The sequence below is a fragment of the Trichosurus vulpecula genome, chromosome 8 (genome assembly GCF_011100635.1).
Source record: "Trichosurus vulpecula isolate mTriVul1 chromosome 8, mTriVul1.pri, whole genome shotgun sequence".
In the NCBI taxonomy this organism is placed as follows: Eukaryota; Metazoa; Chordata; class Mammalia; order Diprotodontia; family Phalangeridae; genus Trichosurus; species Trichosurus vulpecula.
The window spans coordinates 148,338-171,778 of record NC_050580.1 but is presented as its reverse complement, the minus strand read 5'-3'; the positions used below and the strand labels follow the sequence as shown (position 1 = coordinate 171,778).

At 46.8% G+C, this 23,441-nt stretch overlaps 1 protein-coding gene across 1 annotated transcript in view; it reads left to right on the top strand.

The window, feature by feature from the left end:
• Positions 1-6,268: 6,268 nt before the first annotated feature.
• Positions 6,269-23,441, top strand: part of CD163 (CD163 molecule) — a 36,859-nt gene continuing 19,686 nt past the window's right edge. The window contains exons 1-6 of the mRNA XM_036735932.1: positions 6,269-6,320; positions 7,565-7,654; positions 9,721-10,041; positions 12,614-12,934; positions 13,552-13,872; positions 20,145-20,459. Of these exons, the coding sequence (XP_036591827.1) occupies positions 6,275-6,320; positions 7,565-7,654; positions 9,721-10,041; positions 12,614-12,934; positions 13,552-13,872; positions 20,145-20,459 (1,414 nt within the window). The 5' untranslated portion in view covers positions 6,269-6,274. The remainder of the gene's footprint in view (positions 6,321-7,564; positions 7,655-9,720; positions 10,042-12,613; positions 12,935-13,551; positions 13,873-20,144; positions 20,460-23,441) is intronic.

Sequence of the window (23,441 nt, the reverse complement as noted above, 5' to 3'; positions counted from 1 at the left end):
CCCTTACTTTCTTGTAGGGCAAGATAGATTTCTATACCCCATTGCTTGTATATCTTATTTCCCAGTTGCACATAAAAAACAACTTTTTTTGAGCATATCTTTTTAGAACTTTGAGTTCCAAATTCTCTCCCTTCTTCCCTCCCCACCCACCCTCCTTGAGAGGGCAAGCAATTCAACATAGGCCACACATGTATCATTATGCAAAACCCTTCCACAATACCCATGTTGTGAAAGACTAACTCTACTTCCCTCCATCCTATCCTGTCCCCCTTTATTCAATTTTCTCCCTTGACCCTGTCCCTTTTCAAAAGTGTTTGCTTTTGATTACCTTCTCTCCTAATCTGCCCTCCCTTCTATCATCCCCACTGTCTTATCCCCTTCCCTCCTATTTTCCTGGGGCAAGATACCCAATTGAGTGTGTATGTTATTTCCTCCTTAAGTCAAACCAGATGAGAGCAAGATTTACTCATTCCCCCTCACCTGCCCCCTCTTCCCTTCCAATAGAACTGCTTTTTCTTGCCACTTTTATGTGAGATAATTTACCCCATTCTATCTCTCCCCTTCTCCTTCTCCCAATATATTCCTCTCTTACCCCTTGATTTTATTTTATTTTTTTAGATATCATTCCTCCATATTCAACTCATCCTGTGCCCTCTGTCTATATATATATGTATATTCCCTTCAACTACCCTAATACCGAGAAAGGTCTCATGAGTTACAAATATCATCTTTCCATGTAGGAATGTAACAAAATGGTTCAATTTTAGTAAGTCCCTTATGATTTCTCTTTCCTGTTTATCTTTTCATACTTCTCTTGATTCTTGTATTTGAAAGTCAAATTTTATCTTCAGCTCTGGTCTTTTCTTTTTCAAGAATTCTTGAAAGCCCTCTATTTTATTGAAAATCCATATTTTGCCCTGGAGTATTATACTCAGTTTTTTGGGGTAGGTGATTCTTGGTTTTAATCCTAGCTCCATTGACCTCTGGAATATCATATTCCAAGACCTTCTATCCCCTAATGTAGAAGCTGCTAGATCTTGTGTTACCCTGATTGTGTTTCCACAATACTCGAATTGTTTCTTTCTGACTGCTTGCAATATTTTCTCCTTGACCTGGGAACTCTGGAATTTGGCTATAATATTCCTAGGAGTTTTCTTTTTTGGTGAATACTTCCAATTTCTATTTTACCCTCTGTTTCCAGAATATCAGGGCAGTTTTCCTTGATAATTTCTTGAAAGAGGATGCCTAGGTTCTTTTTTGCTCATAGCTTTCAGGTAGTCTAATACTTTTTAAATTATCTCTCCTGGACCTATTCTTCAGGAAGTGGTTTTTCCAATGAGATATTTCACATTGTCTTCCATTTTTTCATTCTTTTGTTTCTGTTTTATAATATCTTAATTTCTCATAAAGTCAATACCTTCCACTTGCCCTGATCTAATTTTTAAGGTGGTATTTCCTTCAGTGGTCTTTTGGACCTCCTTTTCCATTTGGCTAATTCTGCCTTTCAAGGCATTCTTCTCTTCATTGGCTTTTGGGAGCTCTTTTGCCATTTGGGTTAATCTGTTTTTTAAGGTGTTGTTTTCTTCAGTATTTTTTTGGCTCTTCTTTAGCAAGTTGGTTTTCATGGTGTTCTTGCATCACTCTCATTTCTCTTCCCAATTTTTCCTCTACTCCTCTAACTTGATTTTCCAAATCCTTTTTGAGCTCTTCCATGGCCTGAGACCATTTCATGTTTTTCTTAGAGGCTTTTGATGTAGGCTCTTTGACTTTGTTGACTTCTTCTGGCTGTACGTTTTGGTCTTCTTTGTCACAAAAAAAGATTCTATAGTCTGAGTCTGAGTCTGAGTCCTTTTACGCTGCCTGGCCATGTTCCCAGCCAACCACTTGACCCTTGAGCTTTTTGTCAGGGTATGACTGCTTTTAGAATGGAGAATACTTTGTCCCAAGCTTTAGGGGCCTTGCACTGCTGCTTTTTTTCAGAGCTACTTCTACTCCACAGTCACTGCAAGCTCTGCCACACCAGCACACCTCCTCCCCCAAGAACTGCCAACCAGGACCATGACCCAGAACCAAGCAGGGCAAAGCAAGAGAACCCTTTCTCTGCACCAGCAAAGCAATCCCTGCACTCCTGCTCCAATCTACTGCCTGATTTCTCTCACTGTGTGGGCCTGGGGCTGGAAGCAACCTCAGCTGGAGCTCTGGAAACAGCTGCAGGAGTTTCCTACTGCTGCTGTCCCACCACCTCCACTGCCCCTGGGGCCGTACTGCACACCTCTCTCACCTACATCCAGCAGCTCTCCCACTAACCTGCTTTCTTTGGTGTTTGTGGGTTGAGAAGTCTGGCAACTGCCACAGCTCAGTGATTCATGGCCCTGACCCCTGTTCCCCCTGACTCTCAGTCCAGTCTGTCCTGGTGTGGCCCACGTTGGGCTGCGCTCCACTCCCAGCATGGTTAGATAAACCTTTCCCAGCAACCATCCAGGCTGTCTTGGACTGGAGACTTGTTTCCCTCTGTTATTTTGTGGGTTCTGTAGCTCTAGAATTCACTCAGAGCCACCCCTCACAGACATTTAGAGGGATTAGGGAGAGAGCCCAAGTGAGTCACTATTTTCCAGCTGCCATCTTGGCTCCACCCACCATGTGCTCTTCATTTCTCTGCACCTAGTGAGTGCCTTGTTGTGATACAAAAGGACCCACCTATTTCACTTAGGCTCTTCAGAACTGGTGCTTGTCAGTGCAGTTTTCCTGACTCCAGGTCTGGCACTCTAGCCACTGGGCCACCAGGCAGACTGCCCTTTTATTAGCATATAATTGGGCAAAATAGGCTATTTATAAATGATTTCCTTTTCTTCCTCTTCAGTTGCTGTGAATGCTTCCTTTTTATTTTTGATATGAACAATTTGGTTTTCCTCTTTTTTTAAAAAATATCTGATTAGCTAACCTTAATCCTAAAAGCTTCTAGTTTTATTTACTGATTTTATGTGCTTTTTTAAATGAAATTTTATTATTATCTTTTTAAGTTTACAGAATTTGTACTTTGTTGCTTAGTTAGGGACTTTAGATTTGTTGTTGCTCAGCTGTTTTTAGTTGTATGTATGACTCATTGATTTGTTCTTTCTTTCTTTTGTTGATGAAAGTGCATTAGAGACAGAAAATTTCCCTAAAGAAATGTTTTAGCCGTACCCCATGTTTTGGTATGCTGTCTCATTACTGCTACTTTCTTTAATGAAATTGTATATTATTTCTACAACTTGTTTTTTTTTTTTGGCTTATCAGTTCTTTAAAATTATGTTACTCAATCTCCATTTACTTTTTAATTCTTTAAGAGGCTTTTATTGAATATAATTTTATTACATTGTGATCAGTAAATTATGTATATAGTGTTCCTGCTTTTCTATATTTTTGGTGAGGTCTTTATTCCCCAGTACATGGTCACTTTTTGTAAAGGTGCTTACAATTGAGAAATATGTGAATGCATTTCTAGTACTATTCACTAATTGCCAAAGATCTATCATCTCTAACTTTACTCTTATAGCTTTACTCTTTACTTGTCCCTCCAACTCAATGAACTTTTCTTTTAAATATTTAGTCTATATATAGGATATGCCAAAAGTCTTAGTTCAGTGTTAGGCTTTAATAACTTAACAGTCTACTAAAACTTTTGGAACACCCTACACATATATTAAATCTTGACATTGATTCATTATCTATGGTGCCTTTAAGTGTAAGGTAATTTCCCTACTTATCTCTTTTTAATCATGGCTATATGTACTGTAGACCTATCTGAAATCTTGATTGCTACCCTTACTTTTAAAATTTGGCTGAAATGAAATCAATTCTGTTCCATCTTGCCTCCATGTGAATCCTTTTGTTTCAAGTGTGTTTCTTTTAAGCAACATTATCTGATTCTGTTTTCTAATCCAGTCTGCTATGGTCTTTTTGTTCTCTATAAATGAAGAGACCCATTTCCTCTCTGGTGCAGCTCTTTGCTTCCCCTTGTCCCACCCTCCATCCCAAGTTTTTACTCTTTTGTTTCTCCTTAAATATTTGAGTTTATTTTTCTTATGACTTATAATCCTTACCTGCCGTGCCCTCACCCTTAGACACCCCCTCCCTCCCTCTCCCTCTCCCTCTCCTTCTCCCTCCTCTCCCCACCCCACTGTCTTTAATCTTTATTTTGTTCAGGTGAAAGTGAGATTCATGGGATGCCCATTTCCTTTCCCATCCCTTCTTCCATAATTAAATACTATTCATGTAATGCACCTCTATTATGTGATAATGATTTCACTCCACTTCCTCCTTCTTTCTTTCCCAGTGTATTCTCCTTGTCCCTCCCATTTTTATCTTTTCTTAGACCATCAAAACAGAACAAAACCACCCACAAAACAAAACCACCCAAAATGGCATTTTTACCATTCTTAGAATCCCTTAAACATATTAGGATTCTGAGAAGAGATTTGTTTCTTCCTTCTCATTAACATAAACCCTCCATCCCCACATATTTACTTCCAGCCAAGCAAAGGTCTCGTTCACACCTTCTCTTGGTAAATGTATATTTCAAAATATCTACTCAGTTTTGGCCTTTTCATCAAGAAAACTTGAAAATCCTCTGTTCTCTTAAAGATTAATTTTCTTTCCTGCAGGATTATACTTAGTTTGGAGAGATAGGTTATCCTTTGCTATAAGCCTTTATCTTTTGGTTTGGAGAATATTATATTCCAAGTACTCATTTTTTTTTTTAAATTGTGGCAGTTGCCAAGTCTTGTGTGATTCTTGCTGTGGCTTCTTTGTACTTGAACTGAGGTATGTATGCCCTCTCCCTCAGCTTCAAGGCATTTGCTTATTTGGTAGCTTCAAGTTTCCAGGTCACTGACTCGATTCCTTGGGGCTCTTCTCCACTGGAGAAATTGGTCCATTAAAAACGTCATTGTGCCTCTGGCCCCTCAGCCAGTCTGGAGTCCATCTGCAACATCCATCTCATGGTATGGTGCAGCTCCACAAGAAGAGTGTGAGACACTTCATCAAAAACTCACGACCTAAGTCATGGCTCAAAGGCTGGTCCTGGAGTCAGGAAGACCTGAGTTCAAATTCAGACTCAGAAGGTTGTTGTGAGGATCAAATGAGATCTGATCTGTCAAGTGCCTGGCACAGAGTAGGTTCCATAGAGACATTATCTATTATCATTATGAATTAGATTTATAAGAATGTCTTCATCTACTAGCTTAGTAACCCTATCAGAAAAAAAAAAAGAAATAAAGACAGAGGCTGCTCAGTGGTGCCACAGTGCGCAGAGCACTAGGCCTAGAGTCAGGAAGACCTGAGTTCAAATCTGGCCTCAGATAATTCCTAGCTGGGTGATGCTCTGTTTGCCTCAGTTTCCTCCATTGTAAACTGGGGATAATAACAGCAGCTACCCTGAAGGCTTATTTTGAGGATCAAATGAGAGAATCTTGGTAAAGAACTTCGTAAACCTGAACATGCTATGGAGATGTGAGCTATGGTTATTATGGTCTGACCAGACTCATCTTCACAAACTCCCTCTGGCTCTTTGTAACCATCCACTTACTTTTCTTTGAATATCAGCCATCTTCTTAACACATGCTCTAGAATTCTCCCTGGAATTCCAGACTACTGGCCCATAGTTTGCTGGCTCCATTCTACCTCCTTTCTGGAAATAGGCCTTTGCCCATTCCTAATGTGTCTCTCCCGTCTTCCATGACAGTTCCCATGTCTCTGACTGACCCAGCCAAACCTGTCAGCACCTCCAGGAGCCTGGAACCAGTTCTCCTGGATGCCAGCTTCCTGCAAGCCTTTCCTGTTGTCCTTGTGAAGGAGGCTTCCAGGGGTGGGCTGAATCAGCATTTTCCTGCAAGAGTGACTCCCCATGGTAGCATACCTCACTGTCCATTGAGAGGAGAAGGGCTATTTATTTATTCAAGGTTGAACCTGGTTTCCTTCAGGTTTTTCCCCCACCCCCTCTTTTTGGGAAGAACTATTATAGATCCCTCCTCTTAGGCATGGCAGCATTGACATAAAATGAAGAAATGAAAATATGAAAATTCATCAGAATTCAGTATATTAGTTTAAAATTTCCTAGTTCTTAAAAAAAATCTTTGGGCCAAGTTCCTCAATTTCCTCTTGATGCCAGGATAAAAAGGAACACCAGCTCTTAGGGTAACTTCTTCTTTTGAGGTGATGTTGTTGCTGCTCGGCGGGAACTCTCAGAACTCAGCTGTGGGCCTTCTTTGGAGCCTGTGGACATCACAGGACAGAGATGGGCAGGGCTACAATGTGGCTGCCTGAACACTCCGAGCATGCAGGTATAGGCATTTCTCTCAATCAATGCCTTTTGGGGTAGCCTTAGAGAATTCTTACAGTCTAGGGAACATGGACAGGGGGTTGAGAAGAGGATCTGAAACATGGAAGGCATGAGGAAAGAATTAGTGAGCTCAGAAGAGGGCTGGAGACACAATAAGGTTTCTGGCAAGAACAGGAGCAAGGCTGACCTTGTGGGATAAAGAAGGGGTGGTGGTGGGGGCAGGAGAGGGGAGAGGAAGTATACTCAATGTTTAAAAACTGGCTTTCCAAAATCACAGGGAACCTTTTAAGTTGATTCCAAATTATTAAAGTTTTCACTTCTTAAGTCTAGGCAATCAATGAAACAAAAAATCAAGCCTTGATGTGTCAGTGTTCCCAGTGAAAATTTCACCATCTGGTGAACTCCTGGACAAGGTCCGGGGGGGGGGGGGGCAAGAGGGAGTACAGAGTAGGAAAGAAAGAAGGAGGAAAAGGATAGAGGAAGAAAAAAAGAGGAAAGAAGGAGGAGTCACCAGCAGCAGATGGCCCAGGAGGGACGAAGGCTCTCTTTACTGGGCATCCACTTTGTGCAACAGATGACATCAAATTCATCTGGTCCAAGCCTGAGAGAGGGAGGGTGGAGAGGCTCAGTGGCTGGGAGCTTCTGGGTATGTGTGTGGACAGCTAAGGACTCCCATGAACGTTGGCACTGATATTTGCCATGGATAGATGTTGAAAAGGAACAAATAGACTGGGGGAGGGAGGGGATAGTTGAGTGGACCTAGAAGTGAAGGGGCTCATGGTTCAATGATCCGTAGGGAGAAGATGGAGGGAAGGGAAAGAGAGGCCATTTGGTGAGGAAGTGGTGGAAGTGTTGGACTGAGGCTATGGGTAAGAGAGAGGGGAGAAGTGGTGAATCAAATGGGGGCAGCACTCCCATTTAAATACCCCAAATTGGCCAATAAGGAAGCAATGACCACCATCCTGGGTCTAGTAGAAGCAATAAATGAATTTAGGGGCACATGGTTGTAATGGGCCTTTTGGAACCCCACACCTTTAGTCTCATTCCTAAAAGGCCTTCCCTCCCTCCTTCCTCCTCCAGAACCTGGCCAAGGGCCTGACATCATCATGGTGCCCCCAGAGCTCCCCTGAGCTTGGGTCAGAAATTTCCTCTGTCTAGGTCTATGTCTCTGGGTCTGACTCTCTCCCCATGCCAAGGCCCCTGAGGTCACTTCAATTCTACCTTGGGGTTTTCTCATCCCTACAGAACTTGGAAGATGCAGGCACCAACTGCCTCTCTGGGCTTGTGGCCTTTCCCTCCTGTTGGTCGGTACCTGCCTCCTCAGCAGCTGTGTTGGTAGGTTCTGGGTCCCTCTGCTCCCCATTTTCCTAGCCCGGAGCTACGAAGAACCCACAGGGAGCCTATAGCATACCCCAGTGCAGAAGAGTGGCGCTGACCCTGGTCTAGCAGTGGGAAGCTTCTAGGGCACTTTTTTACCCCTGCCCTTTGAGGTAGACTGTGCACATGCTATCAGCTGCAGTTTACAAAGTGCCTTTCCCACCATCACAAGGCAGCTGGTTGGTGGAACTAGCAAGCCAGGTCTTGGGTTCACTTGGCCCTTGACTCTTCTCTGTCCATGAGCCCTCCCTAGAAGTCACACCTCCAAGACCTGATGCTCCTCCAAACCCTAAAAATTTATGGTCATCTGGTGAAGGAAGAAAGGGATAGAGACAGTTTTCAAAATTCTAGAAAAAATTTCCTTGGGAAGGAAGGGGAAGAAAGGGTGCAGAATAAGGAAGGTCACAAAATAGCCAAGGCCAGTGGCTGCCTTGAAGACCCACCAGGCAAAGTGATGTAAAGGCTGCTGCTGCAGTATATTGAGGCCAGGCTGGATTCTGAGGATCTGGAAGCACATGCTGTAGCAGGTGATGCTATCATCATGAAGCGCCTGAGCCTCCGACTCTATCCCAAGGGAGCTTGTGAAGGAAGCAGGTTTACTAATGTGTCTGTGGGCAGTCCTGGCCCTACTTGGGGATGGGAATGTGTCAGTGGCTTCCAGCCTGCACTGCAAGATATTGTTCTGTGCCTCAGTTTCTTCATCTATAAAATGAGGAGGCTGGACTTAAGGACCTTTGAGGTTCTTTCCAGTTCTAAATGTTTGACCCTAGGACCCCTAGTTTAAAGAGTAAAAGGTTACACATGTGGGGAGATGATTGATGGAGAAAAGTGGGGGTCAGAGAAGCAGATCTGAGTTGGGGCATCATATTGGGGCTGTTCACAGTTTCTGTCCCAGCCTGGACCTGGAGCCTGAGACAGTTGGTAGAATTCAGACAACTGTTTCTGAATGAGCGAAGGGAATGGAGCAAGCCTGAGGGATCCTAGAAAATATCCATGTGAAGTGGCTTGACCCTGGCCCTCTTCCCTCAGGGCCAGGTCTGTTATGTTTGACCCCAAGGGTTCTTTAGGACATGCTCTGGAGGGGACAAGGGAGGTCTCTCTTCTCTGCCGTAGCTCTGCCCACACCAGTTGTGTTCCCTTAGGGCCAGGTCTATTACGTTTACCCCAAGGGTTCTCTAGGACATGCTCCAGAGGGGATGGGGGGCCTCTTCTCTGCCCTGGCTCAGGCTTATACCAGTTGTGTCTCTACTTTTGGGGGGGATGTAGTGCCTAGCATTCCAACTCCATTGAGCCATTCAGTATTGGATTAGCTTTTAATAGGGATATTTGCTTCACAGATACAGCAAGAACAAACATTCATCTATTTACACCAATATTTCAGGGATGAAATCCTCCCCAATGCCCTCCTCCTGGCATCTACTCCTTCCCCACACTACTTCAATGTGGGAGCGCACAGTTCTATTCCTACATAGCATCAGTCCCTTGAAGCTAGCAGTGCTTCTGCTGGCTAGCCAAGAGCCCACTGTCCACAAGGTGACCACATCAGCCATGCTCCTCAGGATACAGCTGCTGGATCAGCTGCCACAGCCAGCCTTGACCCTAGGACTCCCAGATCCCCATCTCATGTGCCCAGGCCAGATCTGAGAGTCTCCTCCCTGTGCATGGACCAAGAAGAACAAAACCCAGCCCTGTTTCTTAGGGCTCCATGATCTGGGCGGGGTGGGGGGTGGTGACTCTGAGGCTTTCCTCTGACCCCAAGGCTGATTGCTTCTAACACAGATGAAGGAAAAAGCCCTGTGGGGTCCAGCCAGATGGTTTTAAAGGCTCTTCCAGTGAGGCAGCCCCCACCCAGGTGTCAGGCCAAGCCAGAATGTCCACAAGTGTGAAAGCAGGCCCCCTAGCATCTTTCGCATAGCTGACTCCATCTTAGGTGCTTTAGACACCTGCCAAAGCTTCATACAGCAGAATTCAGGTCTCAACCCCTTTGGCCTCTCATGTCACTGAGGTCTGTGTCTCCTTTGCAGGGAATTCAAACCCAGAGTTGAGGCTGGTCAATGGAAGCAGCCCCTGTGAGGGCTTAGTGCAATTGAAATTCCAGGACCAGTGGGGGATGCTGTGCAGCAACAGCTGGAGCAGAAATGAGGTTTCTGTGGTCTGTAAGCAGCTGGGGTGTCCCTCCACGGTCAGCAGCTTGGGCTGGTCTAATATTAGTGATCTATCCGGACGCTCATGGTTGGGCAATGTTTCCTGCCACGGGAATGAGTCAGCTCTTGGGGACTGCAGGCACAGCCAATGGGATCAGCTGCCCTGCATGCCCAGGCAGGAGGCCCGAGTGAACTGCTCAGGTAAGATTCAGCTGCTTCTTCCCACATACCCAGAAAGAGAAGGATAAGCCAAATTCCTGGGAATAAATACATTTACCCAGAGACCCAGCTCCGGGACCTGACCTGGGAAAAGCGGTGCCCACATGTGAGCATGTCAGAGAACCCCCTGCCCTCTCTGCATGCCTGAGCTGGGGGACTGCCTTTGGGCTGCCTGAGATTTGGCCTAGTTAGGGATCCTTTCCTTCTCTGGATAGCTGCCAACCATCCCATCATCCATTTTGATTGACTTTCCTGAGTCAGAACCAGAGTCAAGGAAAGATCATCCACTGTGGGAAGGGGCCAGTCCCAAGAGCTGGGCCCTGATAGTCCTTCTCCCTGGCTCCCACCTCTCTAAAAGCCCTAGGTCCTCTGGCCAATCTTAGCAGGTAGGAGTCAGCTAAAACCACTTCCACTCCTGGCCCCGCTGGTTGGATTAACCTCCTTTCATCACAGTTCAGCCAAGTCAAAGTTGGGTATTCTCAAAGGAATGTTCTTAGGGAATCAAAGGAAAAACAAAGTGTCCGAAGAGGCAGGTTGACACCGACACCAATAATAAGCCCTTGGCCTTGGGCCTCACGTCTCCTCCAGACACAGACAACGGCTTGTGGCCTAAGCGGCTCACTAACAGCTGAGGCCTCTATAGCTGCCAGTCTTCCTCAGCTGAGGCTGTTTCTGTAGTGGAAGCTCCATAGATGAAACCATAGTCTGGCACCAAAGGTGCCCAAGTTGTTTGCGGTCTCATACTGTGATAAAATGTTGGCAAAGACAAAGACTTGCATGATCTCCCTGATGTGGGCATTCCCTTCCCTGGAGTAGATCTCACCTCATCCCCATCTTCTCTTCTGGTGACCATAGGCATGGGCAGACAGTCTGCCCAGCACTCTGGGGGCCCTGAGGGTACTTTGGGATTCTTGGACTCTCTGTGGCTCAGTTACCCACATCTCCTTCCAGCTGTGAGCCCCTCTATCCCTGGTCATTACTAGGAATGTCGCAGGATACTCTCTCATTGCCCTTTGGGTCACCTGGAATGGTGCTGCTTCTGAGGTTCAGGTACTGGAGAAGCTTGGTTTCACTGATATGATCTAGCCTGATTTCCACCTGGGCAATCCTAGCTTACAATCTGCCGAGCTTTAGCTCTATAGGAGATTGAGGGCACAGTGGTCTGGAGTGGAAGGGCAGAGCTGAAGAGGAAGTTCCAAGGTGTGACTGATTGTCCTTGTGCATGAGTGAGGCAGATGGAAGACAGAAGTCATGGGAATTGGAGAGGGGGTACAGGATATGTAGGGGGGTGGTGGTGCAGAAGAGCACGAATTGGGGAAGAGGGGAAGTGACTGGATGGTGATGAAGGGAGAAGGATGAGGAGAACTTGAGGGAGGAGAGGTGGGTGATGAGGGATTGGGGTGACCAGCAGTCCACTTACTTCCTCTCCTGAAGCTGGGGATACAAGATGGTGCAGCCATCTTGGTTAGGGGGGGCCAGCAGACAGATGGGCATCTGTGCACACTAGAAGATGGAGCGCCTGGGTAGGAAGAGATGGGATCTGAAATAGAATTTGTCAGTTGAGGCAGGTTTGAAATGGCCTGGAGACAGAGAGGGTGGAAGGGGCAGGGGACAGGGAGGGTGGAAGGGGCAGGGGACCCTACCCCTTAGTTAGTTAGTTCTGAATCCTAAGGCTGGAAGGAGAGGATGCAGGAATTCATTAGCCACAGTGTGGGTAGAGAGAAGCTAGAGTGACTCTAGGCTTTTAATGAGGAGGCCGTGTCCAGGACCAGCTCCTCCATCCTGGGGCAGCTCATCTACTGTCTCACCTTGGAGCCTACCTGCCACCTCCCTGGTGTGAGTGGCCGGGTAGGGCAGGGGTGCACCTCTGGGATGCTTGTAAAAAGCCTGGAGTCTGGCATGTGCTAGATGCTATGTGAGTGCATGCCTCCTTCCCCCTCCTCCTCTCTGGGCATGATGGCAGAGCAAGGCTGTGCCCAAGAGCTTGATCTAGAGATGCAGAACTCCTGGGCCCATGCCTGTGTGCAGGGGTTTGATAGGGAGCTTGGGTGTGTCTCGGATGGTACCCCTGAAGTCAAAGGTGGGAAGACCCAATGAGCTGAGGCTGGAAGGATCCAATCTGAAAGAGCAGGTTCTAGAGGGTGTCAATGGCATTGGAAATGGGATTAGGGTATGGGATCCCAAGGCAGGGCAGAAAGGTCAGGGTCTCAGGAGGAAGAGGAAGTGTGGCTAGGGGGAAAGGGGAATGAAAAGGGGAAGAGAGATACCTTCTGTGTACTCCCAGCCCTTAACCTTCATCCTAAGCTCTCTGTTTACTTCTTGTGGAAAATTACCAGAGAATTAAAGACTCCCCACCAGGTAGCCCAGGTTCATGGTGTGTGCGTGTGTGTAAATGTGTAAGCATGTGTGTGTGTGTAAATGTGTGAGCATGTACATACATATGAATGAGTGTAAATGTGTGTGACTATATGTGTGTATGTGAGTGTGTGAGTGTGTGTAGCTGTGTGGATCTGCCTGACACATGTTCTCTGGTGAGAGCTTTGTTCCCATCTAGATGGAGCCGCCCTGGAAGTGAGGCTGGTTGGCGGCCCAAACATGTGCACAGGACGTTTAGAAGTAAAATTCCAGGGTGAGTGGGGAACCGTATGTGATGACCTCTGGGGCAAGGAGGACTCAGAGGTCGTGTGCCGGCAACTGGGCTGTGGAACAGCTTACCACCTTCAGAAGCCAGTGGGTCCCGGCCTTGGCACTGGCACCATCTGGATGGATGATGTTGGCTGCCATGGGAACGAATCGTCTCTCTGGGACTGCAGCCATCGAGGATGGGGTCAACACAACTGTAACCATCATGAAGACGTGGGGCTGGTCTGCTCAGGTGAGGCCCGTGGGGACATCTCCACCGAAGAGGGTTATGGGGTTACGTGGAGCAGGGGCAGGGCCTGAAAGCCAACCAGCTTCTGACCTGGCCCGTATTCAAGACAACTCCCTAGGCCAGGAGGCTGCTTCACATAACTGATTACTAATGATCAAATTGAATTGTCCCTGAATTAGATTCTGCGGTTACGATGGGAATGAGCAGCAATCCAGGGATGTTTTCTAGGGATCCCAAAGTATTGGTTGGATCAGGCCCTCAGGATTACCTAATGGAGGGGCCCAGTGAACAGTGGGAGCTGCTCTAAGTGACCTGCCCTGTGCCCTTCTGAGCCTCGGTCTCACAGTGAACATGTCTGGGGCCATAGGGGTTGACCCTGTGCCAGAACATTAGTGTTCAGGACAGTACTTTCTGGCACTAAGACCTAGTCTACACCCGTAGGGGAAACATGTACTCCTCTGATCCCACAAGGCTGTGGGCCAGGATTCCCTACCTCCTGTGCTGCCCTTCTCTCCCTCCTCTAACCTCACCTCTGCTTCATTGCAGGAATTTCTGCGAAGTTTCCTCCTCCTTCCCAGCTTTCCCCATCACTGACACCTCTCTTTCCATCTCTCTTGCAGAAGGAGCAGATATGGAACTGAGGCTAGTGGGTGGAACAAAAAATTGTTCTGGGTTGGTGGAACTGAGAGTGCACGGACAGTGGGGGAGAGTCTGTGATAACAACTGGAACAAGGATGTTGCCGGGGTGGTGTGCCGGCAGCTCGGATGCCCCTCTCCCCAGAATGCAGTGAGCTGGTTTGATGGCAGTGAGGAGGTGGAGCAGATTTGGTTCAACAACATTCACTGCCATGGGAATGAGTCAGCCCTCTGGGACTGTGAATACAATGGATGGTCCAACTATGCCTGTGGGTCCCAGAACCATGCTAAAGTCATCTGTTCTGGTAAGACACCTGGGTGGGGAAGGGGGAAGATCATTCGGTCAAGAACCTTCTTTCACCTTCTATCCAGAGGCAGTTAGCTGGATGATTTGAGTTCAATTCAGCCTCAGATGCCTATTAGCTGTGTGACACCAGGCAAGTCACTCAAATTGTGTCTGCCTCAGTTTTCCCATCTGTAGAATGGGGAATAACGATAGCACCTCCTTCCCAGAGTTGTTGTGATGATGATCAGGTGAGATAATATCAGTCAAGCGCTTTGCAAACCTTATAGTGCATGTATGTGCTAGCGTTCTTGTCATCATTCCATCTGTGATTCGTTTTTTAGCTTCTCTTCTCAGAACCAAGTTCCTACCTAGAGCTCTTTTTGGGGTTGAAGATAGGAGACCTAGAGAGGGTCATTTGACCTCTGAGTTATCTATTCCCATTCACCAATGACCTTTTACCTGCATCTCCACATCATACTCTGGCCCCACAGAACTACAGCCCTATGCCTCTATTTCCCTAAACATGGTCTGGCCTTAAGGAAATTGTGTTGGCAGTGGTGGGGAGGGTTAGGACTCTTCTATGTGAAAGGTGGTCAGGGCTTGACCTAAACTCCTGAATGTGTGGGTGGAGAGAAGGTATAATAAGGAGGTTGAGGAAGGAAGGAAGTCAGAATGGCATCGATTTTATGGATGAACTTGTCTAACTGAGAGGACTGAGGTGCCCTCCATGGAAATAGAGAGGCTAGTACCACGGTGAACATGGGGGAAAGTAAAAATAATTCTCATGTTGAGTTTGGCACACCAAGGGACATCCAGGTGGAGATGTCCAGCAGGTGTTTGAGGTGCTTGGCCAGTGTTCAGAAGAAAGATTAAGTTTGGATAGATAGATTCTGGAGTCACAAGTGAAGAGACGGATGATTAGATCTGTGCAAGAAAATGAGATCATCAAGGGAGAGAGAGCATTTGCAGCAAGAAAACAGAAAAGAGGCAAGGTCAAAGCATTTGGCATCAACCCATTGTAGGAAGAAGGGAGACAGATGAGATACAGCCAAGGACGCTGAGAAGTGATGTTCTGACCATCTAGTCAGGAGGAGAACCAGAAAAGCATCTGGCAGAAGCCAAGGGAAGGAGAGTACCCAGGATGAGGGGGAGGTTGACAGCTTCAAAAGCTATAGAGAGGTCAGAGAGAATGAATACTAAGAAAGGGCCCTGGCTTCATTTATTAAGTGACTGTTGATAACCTTGGAGACTGGTGTTGGCAGAGGTTGGTTCAGAAGCCAGACTGCAAGAGGTTGAGTTATGAGTAGGAGATAATGAGTGTAGATGAAATTTTCTAGGATATGGAGTGTGAAAGGATGGAAAGATACAAGGGTGGAGGTATCTGCTCCTAGGTATCATCTGAAGGCTTTGTAAGGATGGGGGGGGGGGGTAGGTGATTGGAAAGGAGCCAGGTGAAAGAGCAGAGGATGAAAATGAGAGGGTTGGGGATGGCTGGGAGGGTTAGCTCCCAGAAGAGATTAAAAGGTGTGAGACCAAAGGCACTGGGAGAGGATGAAAGTCTATTGAAGTCAGCCTCTAAGAGGGCCACTCTTCAGGTCTCTGATGTTTTTTTTCCCACGGTATGTAAAATGATGTACTAACTCTCCATGCCAGTTTGGTGTTGCCAGCAGAGGTGAAACACTCACCATGTATGCCTTCATCTAAGTCATTGATAAAAATTTTAGGCAGTGCGCCAACAATGGCTCCCTGGAGTCCCCTCCAGGAGACTTCCTTCCAAATTCACAGTGCCTGCTCTTCCACTCCATCAGTGATGGAGCCTGCTCCCTGTCATCTACTGTTCTCAACCCATCCACCCCAAGGAGGAGATGGCTTCTCACTGACCACCCCCTCCCCACCCCAGTCTTCAGTATGGTATCATACCATTTTTTTGTCTTTTCCCGTTTATTTCTTGCCTCAGCTAATTCTAGGCATAGTGTTCCTGACAGTTTGTGGTCACTCTCAGTTATGTACCATTGCTTCCATCTGTTATTTATTTTCCTGATGTGATTTCATCAATCAGTCAATAATTATTTATTAAATACCTATTATGTGCTAGGATACTTAGTATGTGCTAAGCACTGGGAATACCTAACCCTGCCCTAACCCTAAAAGACAGTCTAGTGGGGGAAACAACATGCAAACAACGAGGGCTGGGCAAATGACTTAACCTCTGTCTCAGTTTTCTCATCTGTAAAATGGGGCTAATAATACCACCCGCCTCCAGAGTTGTAAGGATCAAGTAAAGCACTTAACACAGTACCTGGCACATAATAAGTGCATATAAAAGTCATTATTATTCACGAACAACCTAGATAGAGGATAAATTAGGGAAAATCAACAGAGGGAAGCCACTCGAATTAGAAGGGTTGGAAAAGATTCCCTGTAGAAGGTTGGATTTTATGAGAGACTTGAAGGAATCCAGGTAATCCAAGAGGCAGAGACAAGGAGGGAGGATATTCCAGGCCTGGAAGACAGCTAGTTGAAGTGCCTGGAGTCAAGAGATAGAGGGTCTTGTTTTAAGGAGTAGCCAGGAGGCCAGTGGCATGGATTCAAGAGGATGTGCCAGAGAGTAAATCGTAACAAGACTGGAAAGGGAGGAGGAGGCTTGTTTATGAAGGGCTTTGAAAGACAGAGAATTTGTTATTTGATCCTGGAGATGATAGGGATTCACCTGGAGTTTATTGAGTATGAGTATGAGGGTAATGGACCAGACCTGTACTTTAGAAGGATGGATTTAGCAGCTGAATAGAGGACAGATTGGAGTGGGGGAAGACTTGAGGCAGGTAGAACTGCACTGCACCCACCCCCCAACCCACAGCTATTGTAATAGTCCATGTGTGAGATGATGAGGGTCTGCACCAGGCTGGGGAGAGTGACATGGGAGAGAAGGGGGAGTATTGGAGAGAGGTTGCAAGAAGTGCAACAATTGATTGGATGTGATAGGAATGAGAAAAAATGAAACATCGAGGATGACATCCAATGGTCCTGGGTGACTGGGAGAAGGGGGGAGTGTCTGGGGGAAAGATCCTGGGTTCTCTTTTGGGCATGTTGGGTTTCAGATGTTCAGTAAATGTCTGGTTCGAGATATTCAAAAGGCAGTTGGAGATGAGATACTGGAGGTCAGCAGAGAGGTTGAGGCTGGATAAATAGATCTGAGAATCATTAGGACAGAGATGATAAGGGGAAGGGAATGAGTATTTATTAAGTGCGCATTATAGGTCAGGCAGTGTCCTAAGTGCTGTGTCAATTTATCTCATTTGAATCTTACAACAATCCTGGGAGGTAGGTCACGTTACTATTTACAGATGAGGAAACTGAGGCAAGGGTTAAATGATTTGCCTAGGGTCACACAACTAGCAAGTAGGTGTTTGAACTCAGGTCTTCCTGACTCACCGTACCAACTAGTTGCCTCAATAATTGAATCCATGAGACCCTCAGTGTGGAAACTCTCCAGTGAGGGAAATTAGCACCTCATCGTAATCTAAAGTCTTATATGGAGCTGCTGGGGACACAAGAGGTGAAGCCATTTGCCCATGCCCACATTTGCCAGTCTCCCAGCTGCTTCTTCCATCTTTCATAGGTTTCTTTGGCAGATGTCTCTGTCTGGTTCATGAGGTCCCTGAGTACTGCTGGTGCTCTCAGTGCAGCAGGCTCCTCTTTGTCTCTAGATACCAGCAAACCCAATTCATGGAGAGCAGTGTTAACCAGCCCAGGGCCAAGCCAGTGATTATCCTCCCAGACCCAATCCTGCTTTGGCCTGGAAGCTCTGATTTGCTCTGTTTCTGACCTGGGTTGGTTCTCCCCTCCTTAGGCAGCTTGGTGGAGAACCCCCCCTCTTCTCCCAGGGCTCCCTATGTTGGTGCCAGTCTTGGTAGTGACAACAGATTGGCTTAGGCCCACTACTGTAGCCAGAAAATCTGAGCTCAAGCCACTCAGCAGCCTCAGCATCCTTGGTAGCAGGGATTTAGGCCTGCACTGCTAACCCAGCTGAAAGAATCACACAAACAAGTCAAAGAATTATTAGCTATTCTGATTTCAGCAGAGAATTCTAGCAGATGACTGAATAATTAAAATCCACCATCGAACGGGATAGCATTTGTAAAGCACAGCATGGTGATTATGCAGTAGGGGCTGAATAAATGCTTGTCCCTTCCTCTTTCCCCCTCCTACATCGCCAGGCTTGGGACTTGTCTCCTAAGCTTTTTATCACTTCCTTGTTCTTGTCCAGAGGGTCTCTAGCATGATTTGACAAAAAAAAAATCACTTTTGTTTCTCCCTCCATTGGTCTTCACCTGCCTGTCTCCTCAGAACTCTCTTCATTCTGGTTCCTGAGTTTCCTTCTGAAGAGAATGCTTCTCTCCTCCCCTTGCCTCCATCCTGTTTCCTTTGCCAAGGCTGCTCCTATCTGGAGCCATGTTCCAGGCAGGAGCTTCCCTCTATCACATCTCAGTGATACCTATCAGACCAAATCTGTGTCCCTGAACTAGAACCCCCAGGTTCTTTGCGTGTTGGTTCTTTAAATATCAGACATTTGTGTTCAGACAAATGAAGCCAATGATTTTATTATTGAGCTTTTTCTTGAAAACTTAGGGGCATCAACTGCTATCTCTTTCCCTTTCTTGTAGCTCCTTTCTAGGGAACATAGCTAGGCATACATAGGTGATCTTTTCCTTCCCCTTGCCTTGATGTTAAAGCCCTTTTGTCAGATAGATGATTCCAGGAGAATCCATTCTCTCCCTGTCTGTCATGCCTATGTCTTCAGATGTGGTTCAGGGGTCCAAACCCAGTTCCCAGACCCCATTTTCTTGGCCAGCTGGTGACTTCCTCCTCCCCAATTCAGCATTCTTTTTATAGCCTGGATCCCAGCAATCTTTGGTTGCCTGCCCAAGACTTCACAATCTGTGACAATACCTCCTAGGTCTCTCTGGCAGTGGTGTGATTTGTATCCACGTGAATCACCAGGAGCTTGCTGGCACCTGTTTGGATGGGTCTTGAGAGATGCCCTGGGCTCTCTCTTGCTCTTATAAGACCCACAAACCATGGCTGTGGTGTCCCTGTGTAGGGTGCCATTCTCTGGGTCTGTGACTGTCTCTGCTTGATCTGCCCTCTGGCACCTTCTGGGCTCATTTCATTTCATTTCATTTCTGGGCTGCAGGAGGGAAGGGAGCTACTGCTTCCTCAGAGCATCCACCTTTCCCCTTCTCAGGAAGAACCTCCAGGTCCCTCTTCACTCCCTGGCCATCCCCGGACATGGTTGTTCTTTTCCTTCCTTTCCTGCTCTTGGTGCTCCAGCTTCCTGACTGGGCCAAGTTTCCCCTCCCCCTTGCAGACCCTCATTTCCCTGCTTTGATATCTCACTTCTGGTCTGGTTTGTTTCCTCTGGAATATTTCACTTTCCCTCATAATGAAGAGTGGGGGGAAATGTCCCTCCAGCTCCTTCAACTTCTCTTCTAGGAGGGAGACTAGTTAGTCAGTCACAAGGCATTTATTAAGCGCTTACTATATGCTGGGCACTGGCATTACACTGGGAAGACCAATGGAGGCCTCTCCTCCAAGAGCTTCCATTCCAACAGAGAAAGACCATGCAGAGAAGAGCATGGTCTCTGGACTGTGGCACCCTCAGGGCAAATTTATGCAAATCTCTCCACCTTTTCCCCAGGCCCCATGATTCCACTGGGGAAGTAAGGGAAATGTAACTCTATCCAATCCTACTGGTATTTTCTACACACACCCTCATAGAGGAGCCCTGTCAAAGCCCCATGGCCACAATCCAACTGCACAAGCAAAGGCCACATTTTGCTCAGCCTTAGAGATGCTGGGTGACTCTGTCATGGGGTCTGGCAAGCTTATTCCATGTGATGATCCTCTGTCCCTAAACTGAGAAAGAAGCATCTGTCAAGAGAGAGAAGAGAGGGCCAGCTAGGTGGCTTAGTGGATAGAGTACCAGCCTTGGAGTCAGGAGGATCTGGGATCAAATCTAGCCTTAGACACTTATGAGCTGTATGACTCTGGGCAAGTCACTTAACACTGACTGCCTCAAAAACAAAGTAAGAGGAGGAGGAAAAATCTTCCACCCCATATCTGGTCACTTATCTACAGGCCAGACACAATTAGGAAACCCACCTGAGTGGCGGGAGCACCAATTTTCATGTGTGTGTTGGGGCGGGGCAGAGCGGATAAAAGAGGGAGCAAGGTCTGAAAGTTCTGCCTCTTGGAGATCTTTTATGTGACTCAAATCTCTCTCATTTACAGACGAGAACGAGCTGGAGCTGAGGCTTGTTGGGGGTGGCAGTCAATGTGCTGGGACTGTGGAGGTCCAGATGCAGGGACGGGTGGGCACTGTGTGCCAGTCAGCAATGAACATGGAAGCAGCTGCAGTGGTTTGTAGGCAGTTGGGATGTGGGTCTGCTGTCAGCATCTCCCATACGGATGGCTTCGAAGAGGTGACGATGCACAGAGGTCTCAACGATGTCACTTGCAATGGGGATGAGGCATCTTTTTGGGACTGCAAGAGCTGGTGGTGGGAAACACAACCCTGTGGTACTGGAGCCAAAGTCATCTGTTCAGGTAAGTCTTGGTCCTGGACGCAGACGAGACTGTGGTGTGCCCTGGTATGCAGCTACAAGGCAATCTGCCACCTGTCTGTAGGGCAGGTTGGAGGCTTGAGACCCTCCTCAGCTCCAGCATCACCCAGAGTGGCAACCAATCCCCAAACCAACTGCACTTCTTTTGAGTCTTGGGGCTGGTTCTCCAGACCCCATTCCACAGTCACCAGAGACAACACAACCCCAAGCCTTAGATCTTAAACACTGAGAGACTTGAGGATTTGTTGTGAGGGTCCCAGAGGGAGTCTGATGATTCTTGGGGTTGCAGAGACCCTTCACTAGGGGCAGAAACCTCCTGGTCCTTCCTGAGAAATTCCTGTCCATATGCTGTGACCTGAAAAGCTGCCAAACTTCTCTGTCGCCAGGACACCAGGCCTGACACAGATAAAGGGATTGGGAGCCATTGGGGCTTCCATCTCAACCCTAGGGACCCATTACCCATGGAACCAAGGACTTGGACCCCCCCCCATCTGACACTTGAAGGAGGAGCTTGTTCTGCTGCTACCCATTGGGACATGGTAGAGTAGGAGGCATACCCTTAGGGTTGGTCTCATGGTTTGCAGGATCCAGAGGAAGCTCAATCAGGAAGAACCTGCCAGACTCAGCCTTGCCCTCTTTGCCCTCCTTACCTCAGTCTTGCCCCATTTCCAGGCCCCCAGAGAAAGAGACAACACACTCCCTGGATGGAACCCAGGGAGCCACGTCTGAGGACAGACTCACAGGGAGGCGCCCAGGATGGAGCGTGAACTTTACGTGTTCACATCCACTCCCCACCTCACAGTTACAGAGACATACACAGACAGTCACACAGTCAGTGATGGGAGGCATTCCAACCAAGTTTACTTCTGGGGATGGCAAAGCCCATGCACTCATGAGTTACTCCCCTGCTTTTGTGACGTGGCGTGTTGGCCACCAAAGATCAGCCCTCTGCTGTCCTGGATCAGTTAACCTGTCTAGGACTACTCAGCTGGACTAGCTCACACAGATTGCTCTTCAGGGCTAGGTACAACTCCCCTTTAGGGTTCCAGGGCAGGGCTGTCCAAACTTAGGTTTTTATTGAAACAATAGACAATATATTTCGATTTGCCATTTTAGTGAGAGCTCTGTGTAGCTCAGCTTCATGTACTAAAGCATTTATGTAAATTTCTATGCTTGTAGGCAGGCCACATAAATTGCACGCACCCCGCGGGCTGCATTTTGAACATTCCAGTTCTAGGGGATATCCCTGAAGTGTTTTTTTCTCAAATGTTGCAGCCTGAGCCCCCATTCTGGTGTGTTTTCCCCAACATAAATGATCATTTACAGTAATTATCTGTCCCATATTATTGACTGACTCAGTGATTCACCTCCTTGGGTCATCTAGCCAGTTAATCTCAATTAGTTTTTACAAAAAGATATTTTCTAAGCAGGGTTAGTAAGAGCTACAGTACAACCAGCCCCCACAGTATCAGAGACACACTCTTTCCTCCATCACATCTTTCTGGATCATACTTAAATCAGCTGCCACCAAGTGGTCGCCTCTTACAATTCACTTCCAAAGGTGGCGTAGCCACTAGAGGAATCTCTCTTTGGCAGACATGCCAAGTGGCATGTACAAGTGGCAGTACATCCATGGATGGGTAGGGAGATGGTACCACTGCCTTACTTACCTCAGCTGTTGGCATGGACTCCAGTTCCTAGACCCCTCAAAGATCTCCCAAACTGTTTCCTCCCCCTGCACCTGGCCCCTACCATCAATTTTTTTTCAATTAGCAAAAATTTATTTTCTTTCTATCCCACATTCATTCTCCTATTGGAAAAACACACACATACAACAACAGCACTGTAATAAGTACTCATAGTCAAACAAAATAAATCCCTATTTCAGCCTTATATGGAAATATGTCACCCCACAGCCTGGTTCTATCACCTCTCTGTCAGGAGATGGGGAGCATGCTTCATGAGCAGTCCTGTGGAATCAGCTAGTCATTGTGTCCGTCAGAATTCTTAAGTTCGAAGTTGTTCGTGTTGACAATGTTCTCACTATTGTGTACAAATTTGGGGGAGGGTTCTACTCTACTCTGCATCAGTTCATACGAGTCTTCCCAGGTTTCTTTGAAACTGCCCCCTTGATTATTTCTTAGAGTGCAGTCACATTCCATTAAATTCATGTAATATAATTTATTTAGCAATTGCCCAAATGATATATATGTATACATATATGTTTTATATGTATATACATGTATACATACACATATGTGTACACACATATGTACATATAGTCAGCCTGGGGAAGCCCAACTCCCAAAATGCAGAGGAGTCTAAGCTGGGTTGAAAGCAGAAAAGTTTTATTAGGAGGAAAATCAGACACTAGTGTTGAGACCTCCCAGCCCTATACAAGGTGCAAAGGAGCCCATAGCCCAGGAGAGGCAGAGATGATTTATGCTTGAAAACTGCAAAGGAGAGGCTCAGGGAAGAATTGGGAAAAAGAATGGACAATCTTTCCCAGTAACAGGTAGACACAGAAGCAGAATGTTTTGCTGGAGCAGTTGAATGCAAGGCTGGATTGGGCCAGTTATGTGGTGTGTTTGGGGGTGCTCAGCAAGATCAGCCAATAGAACACCAGCAAAGGCATCTGGGAGTGAGCAAGACTTTGACTCATTACAGGCTCCTTGATTGGGTCCTTTCAGCAAATAGGTTTACTCTGTGTCCAGTGCATCTGCCTGGTAAGGTAACTCAGAGAAAACAGACATCTCAGGGGCACTTCCACAGTATATATTGGAAATGAGACCCTTATCAGAGAAACTTGCTTGTCAGTTGTTTTCAATATTGTCTGACCCTTTGTGACCCCATTTGAGGTTTTCTTGGCAAAGATACTGGAGTGGCTTGCCATTTCCTTCTTCAGAACGTTCGATAGATGAGGAAACTGAGGCACACTGAAGGTTAAATGACTTGACCAAGGTCA